Genomic DNA, 16,370 nt, shown 5'->3' with positions numbered 1-16,370 from the left:
AATCCATCTGCCTCCGTGAAAACCATATTTACACCGGGCTAACGTCCAGCTGCTCCAACTTTCAGGCACTCACCTGTTCTCGGAGATCTTGTGAGCGACAGCAGCCCGGAGTCCAGCGACCAGAACCGGCTCTGCTGTTACCTGTTATCGGCGTGGTTGTCTCCTACACAGCCCGTCTGTAGAACCGGGACCGTGTTAGCGTTAGCTGTCAGATTTGGACCGCTTCTTGACCTTAGCCTGACAACATGCTAGCTAGCTCAATCAGCCAGACTTGTTTTGAAACGGCTCAGAGTTCAGAAAAGCCTCCCCGCTGTTTAATTTTCGTGTCTCATTAAACGTCCTCTCCTCTTTAAACCACGCTCCCGGTGTCGGACTCTGACGGGAAACACTGGTCCGACTCTCCGCCGTCTGAGCGGCGGTGCATGCTAACGCTAGCGGCTAACATTACGCAGTGTCTCCGGTCAGAGAGGCACCGAGCTGTCACGATAACTGCCTACCTTCAGGACCAGCGGGCGGGCGCGGCGCGGACTCCGCAGAGGGGTCGGTAGAGGTGCTTCCGAGACTGTAGAGGCTGATGGATGTCGCTCCCGTGCAGCCAAACTCTTTAACGGCGAAGAAAAACATCCAGGAGGAGGTTAACGTCAGCCTGTTTGGATTTTACGGTTCATGTGCGTGACCGTGGTTAGTTAGCGCCACCTTCAGGCCGCAGCTGGAACCGCAGCCTCTTGCGACCCGGAGGAAAGATGCCTCTGCTACTTCCTCCTGCTGCGTGCTTACCAGGGTTACTACAACTAAACCAAAATCTTTCACTGAAGGAGAAACACGAGGAATAATCCTTTAATAACTGCTGGAAGCCAGAAATCACAAGTGGTCTGAGGTGTTTACAGGATGTTTCACATGGGGTGGCACAGTGGGGTGGGTTAGCAGGAGATATATGAATCCAATGTTCATCACAATTTAGACTCTTTAAAATTTGAGTTGTATTCCTACCTAAAGTAAAAGTATTTAATATGCAGAATCAAATACATGATATTATTAAATCATAAGTACATTTATATTTTCAAATATGGAAAATCAGCAGTATCTAAAACCTTAAATATATTTAAAGTTTTAGACATGGAGTAGATATAGAGTAAATAAAACATTTGTATTCAAATCTTGTAGAGAAACCAGCATAACATGTTGTGTCCCCCTCCTCTGTGTAGTGGTCTAAATAAACAGCTCTGATTTCCAGTTCATTTTTCTGCATATTCCAAAAAATTTTGAGTTTGAAGTTTTTTATTTTAAAAAGCAGGTGAAGTACCCATGCTTTATGACCGAGGTTTGAAATGTATTTTGAAAAGCCACAAAGATGTTTGTTTTCTAAAACAATAAATAAAATTAAAAAATAAACGGTCACTCATTCCTTTTTCTGGGTGTTTTGTAGATAAAACAAATTCTCTGGTGCTTGGTGCCTGTTTTTCATACTTCACGTGTTTCTATATTTATACTGTTACATGAATGCTATCAATGTTTTTGCTATGTATAAAGTTAAAGAAATTTAATTGAAATCAAAGAAAAAACAAAGTAAAAAACTGTGGGGAATGGGTTCCTACAGAGATTAAAATCACAGGAATTGTGTTTGATCTCATTTGGTTTCAGTTTTCAGCATCAGATTAGATTAGATTAAACTTTATTAATCAGGAGGAGGTATTGTTTATTATCATGTTGACATACCTGCCTCACAGTTATGTAAACAACCCATTCTGTCCTCTGGACTTCTTAAACAACAATAACAACAATATTAACTACTACATTGACTTCACTTCAATTAATAATTAATTTAGCTCATAAATACTGACATTATTTAAACATAAAAACTTAAAGAACTAACTAAATAAACTGCAGATGCTACACTAACAGTGATGACAAAACTGCATTTAAAGTGGATTAAAGGAACTACTGAGAGTCCTGAGTATTGGCAGGAGAGATGTTTATAATACTTTAATATACTATAATATTTACCTCATATCTGGAAATTTATTTTGTTACAGCAGTTATGATTCAATAAATTGTGATACTGTAAGCAAGGTGGAGATATACTGCAGTTAAAAAAAAAAGATAAAAAACTGCCACTGTATAAAGAATAAAACACTGTATACGCCAGAAACGGTGACTAAAAAGTTGATACACCATACTGTAAACAAGGCAGGGGTTGCCTTCATAACCCCTTTGAAAAGTCAGATAATCAAAAGTCGTTTACTGTGACCCCATTAACACGACATTTTTATTTTTAAGTGGTAGACCATTAAATAATACTGGTAAGTAATAACCGTAAGAAATAGAAGTAGCAAACTACATTAGTTTAAGTTAGTAATAGTATACTGCTATACTAGTATACTTTGTCTAGTTAGCGCGATTATTAGATTAAATTCCCAGCTACCACAAATGCAACATCTTTTAAATCGTCCTAATGAAGACGTTTGATTGGCTGTTAATTTTAAACACGATGGGGAATTAGCCAATCAGTGAAGTTTTACTTGGTCGTCGCCAGCAACGAACGTACACAGTCTCTACAGGGAGGAACCAGCAGTGTGGTCGCTCAGAGCGTTATAACAGCGCGTTTATAAAGCTATAAGTTATGTTCTGATCTTCCACAGCTGGTTCTATACGGTCTTCAGTAAACGCATAGCCGTCTTCTGTCGGCATGAACCTCGGGTGAGTCTTTCTTTTAACGGTAACGGGAGCTAGCTTATGCTAACAAGGGGGCGAATGTGTCGCAGTGAACTGAAGGGATTATTTTAGCTTCAAAGCAAAGATAATGTGCACACAACACGGCCCAGTAAAAACACCCCAGAGTAGCTGAAGGAGGGCAGAGTGTCCACACTAACCTGACTACAGTCCCTGCAAACAGTACAGGAAAAGTACCCTGAGAGTGGAGGGCAACAGAGCCGGTTTTGCCTCTACACAGTGTTGCAGGCTCTAAATTATTTGGGCAGACTAACATCATTTTAAAGATAATGATTGTTTTCAATCTTTTCCATCGCTTGATATGCCCTGCTCTCCTTTCCTGCAGACAGCCTCAGTTTTTCTGTGCGTCTCTGCCTTCAGTTTGCTCTCCTGCTGTTGGCCTGAGATCAGGTGGCTGATGTGGCCACTGAAGAATATCTAGGGATGCTTTTAAAGCTTGTTCTTATCAGTCTGCACCGTGAAGCTCTGCCTGATCAATTTTGCAGCATTTGGCTGAATCTGAGCAGAGTACAGCCGTGAATAGAGTCCAGTGATCCAGCTCCACTGGCAGGAATACCTGCCCAGGCCATAACATTTCCTCCAACATGATTGACAGGTGATGTGGTCGCTTTGAATCATGAGCTGTTTCCTTCTTTAGATGTTTTCTGGCAAAATCTAATCCAGCCTCCTTCTCGAGTGTAATCGGTGGTTTGCAGCTTGTTATAAACTCTGTGTTTACATTCATGGAGGCTGCTCTTGATTGTAGACTGTGTCAGTGACACCTACCTCCTCAGGGGTGTTTAGGCCAGATGTTGTGAAGTGGGTCGTTTTAATGAAGAAATAAGCATCCACTTTAGACTTCCTTAAAAACCCAGTAAAGGTTGGAGAGTGGATGAACTGTGGCTGACTGCACCAGTATAAGATAACTGAGGCTTATTTTAACTGTGAATCATGCAAAGCTACTGAGCATACACCACCCACTCAGAGCAGATAATGAGATCTCAATAGAGTGCTGATGTGTGTTCTGAAGTGACTCATAACTAAACAAATAAGATTGTGTGACGTTTCATAAATGGGACAAAAAGGACGACCCTGCTGATCCAGGACCATCTTTAATCCAGCGATCCTGATCCCATATTTGGATTTGGACATTTGGAAACCCAGAAACAGCTTCTTTAGGCGCAGATGCAATAAAATGTTTCTTGTGTTTCAGAGACGGGCTGCTGTTCGAACTAGAAAACGGGAAACCCAAGCTGATTTTGCTCAGTCATGGTGAGACCTTTAAGCTTCTGTATTAATTGGTTCATTAATCGCTCACTTAGATGACAGTTAATTAGTGACACCCTGACAAAAGTCCCAGGATCAGGATCAGTTTCTGATCATTTGTAAAGAACATCAACTCTACGTCCACCAACATTTCTTCTTTCAGTATGATCTGTATTTATGAACTTATGATGCTAAAGTCTTAAAAATCCTTCCAAAAATTCCTGGATTCAGGTTCAGACTCTAAAGGGAATCACTTCTGGATGTCTGGGGAAAAATGCTTTTCCATGCAAATCCGTGACTTTTTCAGTAATCCTGTTAACGGTCACTGAAGCGTCCCATGAAGATGACTTTATTCCAGTGTTTTAAATTCATCATTAATGGTTCAGATTCAGATCTGTGTAAAACTGACGTGCCGTCCTCACCTGTCTCCTGCTAAATGCCCCGTCTCTGTTTGACTGCAGGTGCTGATAAAAATCCAGCAAAGGTAGGACGTCTCACAGCAGCGTCTGTTTGATGTTTCTGATAATCGGTCACAAAGACGTGACGGTCTCTGGTCTGCTGCGTTTGCCCTCAGCTGTCCTTCAGGCCCAGAGCAGCGAGCATCCTCAGCTGCCGGCAGACGTCCTGCGTGGCCGACGTGCACGGGGAGGAGCGTCTCCCCCGGCAGCTGGCGGGGAGGCACAGAGAGGCCAGGGGTAAGGCGGGCGGAGCAGCTGCCTCCGTCACCTCCGGTGCGGACGGGAATGGCGCCACCTTGACTACAACGAAGACACGCGATCACCACAAAGGGGGCACCACCAAAGCAGTGGCCAAGGTGGGGTGGGGGGGGTCTGGTTATGCAGACTGTAAAAAGTCTGGACACGCCCACTTTCCCAAAAAGCATCTTTGAAGTAAATGATTTAATATTTGTTCTTGGTCCCACTCGTGGATGAAGGTGACGGACCCTCTGAGTCTCACCTCCACATTTTTATTTTATTTTATTTTGAAACTGTTTTTCCTGTTTTTATTGATTTTTTTTTTTTTTTTTGATTGATTCTCTGACTGGATTTATTGATCTGTTTTTAATATTATAATTTTGCTCCACTTCATTCATGTTAATGATCTTTTTTAAGAAATTATATAAACTTGAAGCTGCGCTCTCTCTGCTTTCTTCCTGTATCGCATGTTTCCAGACCTCAAACATGCTCAGAGAGCAAAGAGCAGCTTCAGTTTCAAACCGATGTGACTGTTGCCGTGATGAGAGCTGGGTTCGTGGCTACGATCGGAGCAGTTTCCGAGCCAGACGGCAGCCCATTTGGTGAAAAGCAGGAGCGATTCCCAGACTTGCTGTGAATTTGTCTCCTGGGATGCGGCTGACGGCACAGACTTCATCTGAGCGCGCTCCGTCAGCTGTCCTGAGGCGTCTGATGGAGCGTGCTCAGCAGAAAGGATCTGAGCTGTGGTGCCATCATGTGCTGGCACATAGCACATTAAGATCACAGCAGTTTTTTGGCTGCACCAACACAATCTTCCCTCACCACCTGTCCCACTTTCCGGATTTTCCTTCCTGTGACTTTGTTCACTTCCCAAAAAATTAAAGTCAAGTTCACAGATCATCATTTTGACGCAGTGGCGCAGAGCCAGCATCCAGTCACTCTCTGGTTCATATACTTTTGGATCCTTTAAATTCTTTATTTTTACCTTTTATTTGGATCTGGGTAACCAGGGAAGCAGTCCAAGCAGAGACGCCCAGACTCCATCTCCATCCCTTCATCCTGCTGAGGGACATAATCTCTCCAGCGTGGGGTCTCCCCCTGGTAAAACATGCCTAGGTAAACAAGAGTTTTCCTAGTCAGGACCACCTTTACCTGGCAGCCGGTCTACGCTGAGCTCCTTCTGAATGACGGACTCGGACACCTTTGTCTGCAGCTCGTATCCGCAGGTCACAGCCACGATGGACCAGCTTAGCCTTCACGCTCAGCTCTCTTCACCACACTGTCCACCTTTAAACCTGCAACAATGTCACCAGCATTCACTGGTTCTTCTCTGTCTCCTTGCTGAAGGCGAAATCAGACCGACACAAACACAGTGTTACTCTCGGACCCCCGAGAGCCGGCGAGAAAACGGCACAAGCGGGGAACACGAGGACTCGAGGCAGTGGAAAACTGGGATTTAAAGACACGGCAGCCGGTGGGGACGCAGGACCGAAGGACAGCGTGGTGTGTCTGACCAGTGAGCAGCTGCAGCACATCCTCAGCACCGTTCAGATCAGCAGCGTGCAGCGCCCACCAGAGGACCGCAGGACTCAAGGCAGTGATGGTAGAGTTAGCTGATAGCGGTCACTGGGAAGGACTGAAGTGGAATTTACAAAGCTCACATCTTTTTCCTCTTTCAGGAAATCAGACAAGCTCAAAATCCGGCTGCTCAGAGAATGAAGGAGGAGGAGGAGGAGGAGATATGAAGGAGAAGGACAGAGGAGGAGGAGGAACAGATTCAGTGGGAAGCTCACAACAAAAAGACAGCAGGTGAGGAAGCTGTCCCACTGATGACAGTGAATGTCCTCGACTCTGGAACGTTAGCTGATGCTTTAATTTCACCAAGAACATAATTAGACATTTGTAATGAGACCTGAGTCAGCACCAAACCTGTGAGCTGCTTCATTAGAGCCCAAACATCAGAGGAAACATCCTGTAATCTAACAAAGAGAGTTAAAGACGCGCCATCAGTGTTACAGCAGAGAGCTGCATTTTAACATGGAGGTTAAAGACGATGCTGCTCTTCAGGTTCTCTGGAAGTCTGCTCAGCTGGCTGGAAGAGCGACAGTCGGACAGCAAGGCGGCCGTCGAAGCTAAGAAGGCTCAGTGGAAGAAAGAACTCGGTACACACACACACACACACACACACACACACGCGGGTGGCTGCAGCTCATCTGCTAATCGGATCGATCCTGGCTGCTCTGGTCTGCATGCTGAAGTATCCTTGGGAAAGATACTGAACCGAGTTTCTCCTGATGTGCTCGTCACACTGTGAATGTTAGAAAGACACTATATAAGAACCAGTGTATTTACCATTTACACACACAGTGATTAAAGCTTCAGTGATCCTCAGGTATACGAGCCTTACTGACAGATCCAGCTCTGGCAGAAGGTTTCAGCCTCTCTGTGGCTCTGATGAACCTGCTGAACACCAAGCAGCTGTCAGAGTTTCATTATTGTTTTATTTCTCTTTAATTCTCCTTTAATGAAGTTTTCTGTGTGACAGACTCATACTGCAGCCTAAAGCTGAGCCTCAGTTGATGCTTAAACTATGAGACTGAGGGGAAACTGCTGGGGGGGTCAGTTAAAGACGGCTCCACGGGCTGCATGTGATGATGTGGAGCTTACAGCTCATTTGATACCAGGTTACTCAGCATAAATGACCCTGGTTATCCACGAAGCCTGACCTGCCTCCTGTAACGTTCTGGGAATGTTTTCTTGGCACACTTTGAGTCCATTAATACCAACCACTCATGACCTGAATGCCACAGGCTCTCCGACTGCTCATCATGGCCATTTCCTTATATGGTCTGAATATGGCAGCTCCAAGAGCAGAGTTAGAGCAGCGCCTCAGAAGATGAAGTCCATACCTCCAAAGTCACTTATTATTCTGCAGTTATAAATGTACTAATACGTGATGCTGTTGTTACAGATAAGCTACCCAGCAGTGTACACATAATTCAAGTCCAGCTGCCAAATTAAGCTGATCAACATGTTTTTAACTTTAAGCATATTTGGTGCTAAAACTTTTGTCCTGTTGGAGTCGGAAGTGATTCTAACAGATGGTGTGTGTGTGTGTGTGTGTGTGTGTGTGTGTGTGTGTGTTGTAGATGAGCAGGTGGCCCTAAAGCAGCAGCAGCGTTCGGCTCCCGGCAGGCTGCAGGTACGACACATATTTCACCTCCCAGGTTTTCTTTCACTGACTGGAAGCTGCTCCTCAAACTGAAACTGATTATTTTTGTTGGGATTAAACTGCTGATCAAAATTATACCAACAGTCCATCAATGCATCCATCCGTCCATATTCTTCATTTCCTGAAGAAGATGGACGGATGGATCCTGTTCAGGGTCAGGGGGCTGCAGCCTATCCCAGCTGTCGTACGCTGAGAGGCGGGGTTCACCTGTACAGGTCGTCAGCCTGTCGCAGACAGACAACCATTCACACCTGTGGCTGATTTAGAATCACAAGTTAACCCCACTAACTGCAACCCAGACTCCACACAGGCCTGATGGTGGATTCGAACCCAGGACCTCCCTGCTGTGCGGCAGCAGTGCTGCCCAAATAATATTTTATACTCTATTTTATTTTATCTAAGTGAGACCATAGACGGCATAAACCATGGATGTAATCACTGTTCTGAAGCCTCGAGCTGAGCGTTATTGATCGAGGGGTGGGTCTGACTAAGAAACAGCAAAACCCCGAATAATCCTCCATTTAAAACTCCTGCAGCATCTGTGTGCAGCACAGAGGGAAACACAGACAGATTAGAGCAAGACGACAAGTACGCACTTTGTGTCCTTTTATCTGTGATATGAACTGATACAAAGCAGCAAGTTCAGCCTTAGAGCCCAACCTAATTCACAGCCGTGAAAATCGCTTCGCTTTTCTCCTGTAATACACATGTAATATGGTAGAAAACTTGATGTTGAGACGGCAGAGTCACGCCCTTCTGCTGCTGTCGTCACGTGTTCTTGGTTCCAGACCAGCTAGTTTGCGGGGCCAGAGTTGAACCCGTTTTTCGGCCGAGCACCGAGTGTTTCCGCGGTGGAAAACCCGCCTAACGGTTCAAATAAAGGCACCGGCACCGGAACCCTGGTGGTGGGAAAGAGGCCACAGTGAGCAGGACCGGGATCATTTAGCAGCCTCGGCCGTCTCCCCCTGGTGGCCGTTAAAAAGAATACAGGTTGATGGAGGACGTCTGATTGGATTCTGAATCAGTAAATTTTATTTTGTTCATATTGTGTGTCAGAGTCTTTGTGTGTGTGTGTTTCAGGCTGAGGAGGACACACAGAGCGTGTTATCAGTGCAGAGCTGCGTCAGCCACAGAGAGCAGCCTCCAGCCATCAGGTCCAGCCTCAGACTCGGGGTAATAAAAGCTCTTTAATTCACAGGTGGAGCAGCGTCGATGGCACTCCCTTCATCCCTTCATTCTATCATCTGTGTTTTTTTATTCTTACTGAATTTGCTAACAGTCCTGATTTTCTTTGAGCTTTGAAAGTGTGAATTAGCTCATTCGTTTTAAAGCTGCTGCCGACTGAATCTGAAGATGTTTTGTTGGTTAAAATGAAAAAAACCTGAAATGTCTCTGCAGGAGGTCACTCCGATGGGGGAGGAGGTGCTGAGTGTGCAGAGGAGAGAAGAGCAGAGGAGGCGCTGGCTGGAGGAGCTGGACCATCAGAGAGAGGAGATGACTGAACGCAGGAGACGAGAGAAGCTGCTGCAGAATCAGGTACGGCAGTGAGGGTCGGGCGGGTGGGTTTGAGAGGTTGGATTTATCCTCATGAATCAGGCGGTGTTGTGCCTGCAGACGGAGGACCACGAGCTCTGGGCCGCACATTTTGACTCGCTGCAGAGGAGGCCTCCCGTCCGGCCCGCCGCTCCGTCGGCGGCTCAGTTCAGCAGCTCTGAGCGGGGAGACTGGGAGCCCTCGTCCAGCCTGTCGCTGGTCTGGGACGCCACGAGCAGCTGCGGAGCGGAGAGTGTCGCGGGAGCCAGTGTGGAGACGGGCCGTGGATACCCGACCAGAACCAAGTAAGAGGAGCCTTCTTCTGATCAGTATTCCACGGGATCAGCCTGACTCTGAGCAGGTGTCCTGTAGCTGAGCTGCTGATTCAGGTTTTTTGTTTTCCTGTGCTTCTTATAGCTTTCTGAGGACCATGACCTCACTGCTGGACCCTGCCCAGATAGAGGAGAGAGAGCGGAGGAGGCTCAAACAGCTTGAACAGCAGGTAGGAGGAGGCGCAGAGACGAGATCCGTGAAGGTTTTTCTCACCCAGATTTCCTAAACTTTATCTTTTCCTACCAGCGAGCTATCGAAGCCCAAGTGGAGGAGCGTCGTCGGCAAAGGGAACAAGAAGAGGCGAAGATTAGGCGGGAGGAGGAGGAGGAAGAGAGGAGGGTGGTGCTGGAGAGGGAGATGCTGCAGAGACAGTATGAGATGGACACACTGAAGGAGAAGGTCAGGGAGAGGAAACACTGCTCAGTCCTTTATTGCCCACCTAATGTTTCCTATCTGCAGGTCTTTGATTGTATTCTTCATCTTCAGGAGCGATCAGCTGATCAGGCAGAGCGGCTAAAAAAAAGCAGCGATGACGGCAGACAGCAGGGGGCGCTGGAGCCCAAAGGTGAGGGAGACTCAACTTTGTGTTCTCTAAACTCAAACAAGTCTGTTTTTACCGAACCTGTTCATTCACGGGGAAATCAGAGGACCCCCCCATTAAAATATGGCAGCTGCAGTGAAGCTCAGGATTCAGCTGTGTGGGAAAAACCTGTGGAGCCTTGTTCCAGATGTTTTCTTCTGCTGAGTGGTCAAAGTAAAGATCAGGGGCTCACACAGGCGGGGGTCAGACCACTGTGAGTCTGTAATCCCCTTCAGTCATGCTCCCGGCTGCACTGAAAATTATTTCCACCTACGGGAGTGACTTTGATTACGACTCCATCGAGGAATGAACTCGCTGTACAAAAATCAAGGATAATAAATCCTCCTGATATCTGCACTGATACGGACTGGATGATGTCAGGGATGAAAGGATGTCGCATCATCTGATGAAGGAAATGATCAACCTGCAGACGCTGAATTCAGAGACACCCTGAAGTTTCATTACAGCAGCTCTAGATGCTCCTCAGTAGTTTGAGGAGCCAGCTTTGCTCTGACGTTCCCCTCTGAGACCATAAAGATCCGGGAGCGGTCTCAGACGGAGCCTCGGAGCTTCTGGCTCACCTGGACATACACTGAGCTCAGTCCTGGAAACGTTTCCCATGTTTAAAAAGAGAACCCACACCGGAGCAGCATTTAAAGGAAATAAAGGAATAATAATATGCTGCCTGTATGGCCGACCTTTGGACCCATCAGATAAATGTTTCTGTGGGGAGCAGCTGTGTGATCATTCCTTTATCAAACCCCTGATGTGCTCAGGGTGAACCGGCTCTCATCTGTGTAAAGCACAGGGCTCCAGTGGATTCTGCTATTCTGTGGTAAATGCTAATCAGGCTCCACGGTGCCGGGCAGTGAGCACAGCGCCCACTAGAGGGCGTCAGGCCCTCAGGCCCCCCTCATGAAGTCTGTTTCTGATTGTGTGGTCAGACGCATTCACACCAGTGGCTGCTGGAGGTCATTTTGTAGCTCTGCAGAGCTCATCCTGTTCCTCCTGCACAAAGGAGCAGATCCCGGTCCTGCTGATGGGTTAAGGACCTTCTCCTGTCCAGCTCTCCTAGAGTAACTGTCTGTCTCCTGGAGTCTCCTCCATGCTCTGAGACTGTGCTGGGAGACACAGCAAACCTTCTGCCAATGGCACGTATTGATGTGCCATCCTGGAGGAGCTGGACTACCTGTGCAGCCTCTGTAGGGTCCAGGTATGACCTCATGGTACCAGCAGGGACTCTGAATCTAGCCAAATGCAGAACTAGTGAAAACCAGTCAGAAAAGATGAGGAGGGAAAAATGTGAGTGTCCTCCAGCTGTGAAACCTTCCTGTTTGGGGGGGTCTCATTGTTGCCCCTCTAGTGCACCTGTTGGTAATTTCATGAACACCAAAGCAGATGAAACTGATGAGCACCCCCCCCCCCCCGATACTTACTGACCTCATCAGTATCACAGGTTTACTGACTGATGCTGAACTCTGATTAAAGAGTTTTTATTCCTGCAGCTCAAACACCTGTTTAATGTTAATCACTTATTCAGCAAATGAAGTACAGATGTTAAAACCTGTGTGTGTGTGTGTGTGTGTGTGTGTGTGTGTGTGTGTGTGTGTGTGTGTGTGTGTGTGTGTGTGTGTGTGTGTTTTCAGCAGGTACCTCACAGGCTGAAGGTTTGGAGGACGTCGGCACTTCGGTTTCTTCTTACAGAGACACGGCTGTACAGACAGGTGACACATCTGAAGCTTCTCCAGGTGCTGACTCGGCTGCTGCACCTGTGTGGACACACCTGCCCAGACTGTAGAACTCCATCTACGCTCGGCCATTAGGGTGGAGTCGATCAGCTGCTGCCAAAAAATATCTCATTTAATTTTATTTTATAGTGTTTTTTTTAATGTGACTAAATTAGGCAGATTTACTTAAAGTTGACCTGTTCTGCTCATTTCTACACTTAGACTTTTAATCTTGGACTCTGAGAGAAACTTTGCATGATTTACAGTTCAAAATCGCTCTTATTTATCCCCCTGAGGGCAGTCCTCTGAAACGAGCTGTTTTAGCTCCTCCCTTTATGCAGAAAGAAGCTCTAAAGAGCAGCTGATAGGTGTGTGTGTGACCATATTAGGGACACCCAGTCTGTGACATCATACATATCCAGGTGTCGGAAATAAAACATCATCATTCGGATCATTTCGGCTCTTCACCGTTTGTATCTTTTCCTTTTTCCTCTCTGCAGATGCAGCTCCGTGTCTCCTGCTCAGAGCTCAGACTCCAGATGCCTCCATGCAATTCCAGCCGCCTCCGCATGCTGCTCCTCCTCCGAGCATCAGGAGCCGAGCGCTGAGAACGGGGAAGGAGAATATCTGTCTGCCGGCAGGAGGAGACCCATACGAGGCGTTTGCCAGGACGGAGAAGAGCCGGAGGGAGAAGAGGAGGCCCGAGTGGAACACGCAGCGGTAGATGATCACGTGTGTCAGTTCTAAGCCTGTAAATAATGACGGGGACTGTGTTTCACAGCCCTCTGATATAAAGTGTGTACCTGTGCTCTGCTGCTCCAGGCCGAGCCGTCGCTTCGTTCCGGCCTCGGAGCGTTACCCGGCTGCTCTGCAGAGGAACCGGCAGGAGAGCCGACTGAGGAGGCAAGCTGAGCTCCTCGCTCTGCAGGAGAGGACCTGTCTGCCCAGGACCGACCCTCCTCCTCCTCCCCAGGAGCTCCGTCTGTGCCCCAACACCACGCAGACCAGAACCAGCCCCCCCAGGAAGGTAGGAGGATCCATCATACCGACTTCTTAAAAATGAAGACTTGGATACTCGTGTTTTTTCTCTGCCGGCCGCGGTTAGATGTGTGCTAACGGCCGCTACGTTTCAGGTGGAAAGCAGCTCCAGAGGACACGGCGACTCCACCGGCTTCAACAACGAAAGGTGAGCAGCTGAAAGCGAAGGTTTCTGATCCTGACAGTCAGGAATTATTTTTCTGTCTTTGTTAGAAGGATGAAAAGTTTCAGGAAGAACCGTTTCTGTCAGGGTGGGAAACGTTAACATCAGTGCAGCCGAGACAGCAAGTTACAGAGATGTGGGATCAGGACAGCTGCTCTGCTCGTGCACATTTATGGGAGGTGCTGGGTTATTTTATATATGAATAAAATGATGGAAGATTTCTGAAGATTAAAACCTCCTTTAGAGGTGGAAGAAAAATGCACACCGAGCAGCTCCGATCAGCCACTTTACAACATCTGTGCAGAGCAAAGAACATCAGGACCGAAGAGTCCTCAGCATCAGCAGATGAGCTGTCAGACATGAAGTCCCTCTGGGATCAATAAAGTTATTCTTCTAAAACTAAAACATACCTGAAATAAAATAAAGTAGAACTATTAGATTAGATTTTCCACATCCCTGTTTAACGAAATAATCATTTAAACCATAATAACTTTAGTTAAATGATTACAGACTGTTGAGCCAACACATTTCTGGCTCTTTGTGCCATCCCTTTAAAATAACGCTGCACTCGGCCCTGCTGTCATGTTTGATGGTTTCCCGTCCTCCAGGGGGCGCTCTCCTCCCGTCCCTGCAGTCAGACACGGCGCGCAGAGTCGGCACGCCTCCAGCCCTCCTCCTCTCGTCTCGGGGTTCGTTCCTTACATCCGGACCGATGAAGTCTTCCACCTGAACCCGCTGGAGCCCGTGGACTCCCCTCCTCCCGTCACACACTCAGGTTAAACGCAGCAGAAAAGCTTTAACGATAACGGGCTGCTCGAAGCTTCTGACACTTCCAGCTGTGGAGGAAATAATCCGGCTTTAAAGAGTCGCAGCAAACAGCAGATTCAGAGTTCAAGTTTAAATGCAGTTTTACTGCACGATGGAGCAGAATAGATTAGAATAGAATCAGATTTTATTCCCCAGAATGAATCAGACAGCAGACTGACCAAAGTTTACTAAATGTTTTATTCAGGATGACGTGAACCAGAGATTGAGCCCATAAGGTCAGAGGTCAAAACTTTCTTTCAGGACAGGCAGGAAGTCGATTTGCATACAGCGACGTGTAAACATGGAGGGAAACCTCGGAGCAGCCGCTCAGGTCTAACTAAACTTCCTGTTTCAGGAGCGCCTCCTCAGAGGCCGGTGTCTCCTCCTTCACATCGAGACCCTCTCCTCCACCCGGAGCTGCTTCGTAACACGCGCGCACACCGACAGCAGGAGATCCTCAGAGGCCTGGCCCAGCTGCGCCAGGTAACACACACACACACACACACACACTCAGGTCCTGCTGACTTTGAGACAGATGTTCAGTTTATTTGAACAGTGATAATTAAAGTTGTTGGATCCTGTTTTACCAAATTTAACTGATTTCACTGACGTCTGACAGGAAGCACTGACGCCGCTGCCTTTAGTCATTTTACAGGGAGGCTTAGGGCAGATCTCCTTTCAGGCCTGATTTAGACGCCTGCGTCGGGTCTTTGCAGGACCAGAACCCCCTCTGAGCCCTACACGGTCACCTGCACCTCTCGAGAAGTGTAACTGTGTAATGAAGTAAAGGCTGCGATCACTGTGCAGGATTCGGGGGGGATTCTGGTTCGTAGGCCCCGGGAGTCTAACGCAGGCCTGAGCTGATGATGAGCCTTTGAGCATCTTCACCTGTACAAACCGTCTGTGTGTGCTCTCAGGGTTTGTTGCTGAAGCAGAGGGAGCTCGAGACGGATCTGAATCCTTTCCTGAAGCGCCATGACAACGAGCACCGGATGCCCTCGACATCGCACCGCATGTGACCTCCGACCCCTGCCAACTAAACTTCAGTGCTACGGTGATCATTGTGAGACTGCAGAGTCCCTCAGACTCTCTGACCTCCCATGACCTCAGGAGGAAACAGTCCAAATGTCACCAATCAGCCTCGGCGTCTCACCTGCACCAGGAGACGGGGGGGGGGGGGGGGGGGGGGGGGGGGGGCTTCACTGTTAACCCCTGAATGAACTCTTCCTCCTGCTGCACTAAAGTGAAGACTGCTCCATTATGGCAATGATCCAGATCAGGATTGTTTAATGTTTCTGATTAACTATCAGAGATCCTGTTTGTCTGCTGCAGGATTCCTCAAAAGGTTCTTGATGGATCGGCATGAAAATTTGACCTTTTCTTGGAGTCATTCTGGATTAGGGAATTTTTTTGGAATGGCCTGGAATATCCTTGAAAACAGGTGAACCTGAATACGGGACGTCAGTGACGTGAAACCGAGTCTCACGGTGATCGTTTATCATCTTTGTTTACTGGAGGCCAAAATTAAACTACTGCACAGCCCGATGATGTCATATTGAGGCCCCGCCTCCTGCCCACAAACAAACGGTGACCATAGACTGTATATAAAAGATGGACATCACTGCTGAGGTCACCCACTTTTTGTTGTTTCCATTTTAGCTTTATGAAACTAGGTGTTGCAAATGAGGCACGTAGGATAGTGATGTGTCAATCACACAGTAGGCCCGCCTTAAATTGCTGCTCTTATTGTTTAAACTGATGATGTCATGAAACTAGAGACCATAAACATTTATAGCTTTCAGGTCAGAGCTGCAGGATCCTTCATGTTTTTTTAAACGACGCCTCCTGGAATAAGTTTGCATTTATCTACAAAACCAGTTATGGAGTCAGGTGTGGTGTTTACACGTCCTACAGAAGCTGGCCATTAAAAATGCTGGTTTAAGGCACTTCAGTGACTGAGAAGTGACACCACGTCCGTCTTTTATGCACAGCTTATCACTGCTGACACTGTGGGGCACACAGGGACCTGATTTTGGAGCAGGAAGGCAAGATTTCTACTCGCCTTTATTTAAAAAATAAAATCTGTCCCTCGTGAGTCCGACAGGATTAAATGAGTTAAAATCTGTAGAGAAAACTAACGAGCTTCAGCGAGCATCAGGCCCCCATGGAAAATTAATTAGGTCCAGATTTACTCTCAAATAAACAGCACGACATTTATGAACAAATTAATCTGAATTTGTTCAAACTTGAAGATTTTTTGTTTTTGATAGTTTTGACAAAAAGAAGT

General features: G+C 47.0%; 1 protein-coding gene across 7 annotated transcripts; it reads left to right on the top strand.

Annotated features, from left to right (window-relative positions):
- The first annotated feature begins 2,536 nt into the window (after positions 1–2,536).
- On the top strand, positions 2,537–15,249 carry ccdc66 (coiled-coil domain containing 66). 7 transcript variants are annotated; one of them, XM_030729284.1, is made up of 21 exons: positions 2,537–2,697; positions 3,923–3,981; positions 4,437–4,459; positions 4,550–4,670; positions 6,018–6,273; positions 6,350–6,479; positions 6,738–6,832; positions 7,820–7,872; positions 8,983–9,075; positions 9,301–9,438; positions 9,517–9,740; positions 9,853–9,937; positions 10,015–10,167; positions 10,255–10,333; positions 11,995–12,096; positions 12,576–12,795; positions 12,898–13,102; positions 13,209–13,261; positions 13,885–14,051; positions 14,439–14,566; positions 15,001–15,249. In XM_030729284.1, the coding sequence occupies exons 2-21, from the start codon at positions 3,979–3,981 to the stop codon at positions 15,100–15,102; spliced, it is 2,430 nt and encodes an 809-aa protein (XP_030585144.1). In that variant the 5' UTR covers positions 2,537–2,697; positions 3,923–3,978; the 3' UTR covers positions 15,103–15,249. The 7 variants fall into 7 exon arrangements, 6 of the variants coding, with proteins under 6 accessions (XP_030585144.1, XP_030585143.1, XP_030585141.1 ...); XM_030729283.1 differs by having other exon boundaries at positions 4,550–4,789; positions 11,998–12,072; XM_030729281.1 differs by having other exon boundaries at positions 4,550–4,789; positions 11,998–12,096.
- Positions 15,250–16,370: the final 1,121 nt, after the last annotated feature.

The sequence above is a fragment of the Archocentrus centrarchus genome, chromosome 5, assembly GCF_007364275.1.
Source record: "Archocentrus centrarchus isolate MPI-CPG fArcCen1 chromosome 5, fArcCen1, whole genome shotgun sequence".
Classification (NCBI taxonomy): domain Eukaryota; kingdom Metazoa; phylum Chordata; class Actinopteri; order Cichliformes; family Cichlidae; genus Archocentrus; species Archocentrus centrarchus.
The sequence above is the reverse complement of the archived record's forward strand: the minus strand, read 5'-3'. Positions and strand labels throughout refer to the sequence as shown.

Coding starts and splice junctions, on each gene's coding strand:
- ccdc66 (XM_030729280.1), top strand. Junction 9,439..9,516: donor AGAAGCTGCTGCAGAATCAG/GTACGGCAGTGA, acceptor TTGTGCCTGCAG/ACGGAGGACCACGAGCTCTG. Junction 9,938..10,014: donor TCAAACAGCTTGAACAGCAG/GTAGGAGGAGGC, acceptor TTTTCCTACCAG/CGAGCTATCGAAGCCCAAGT.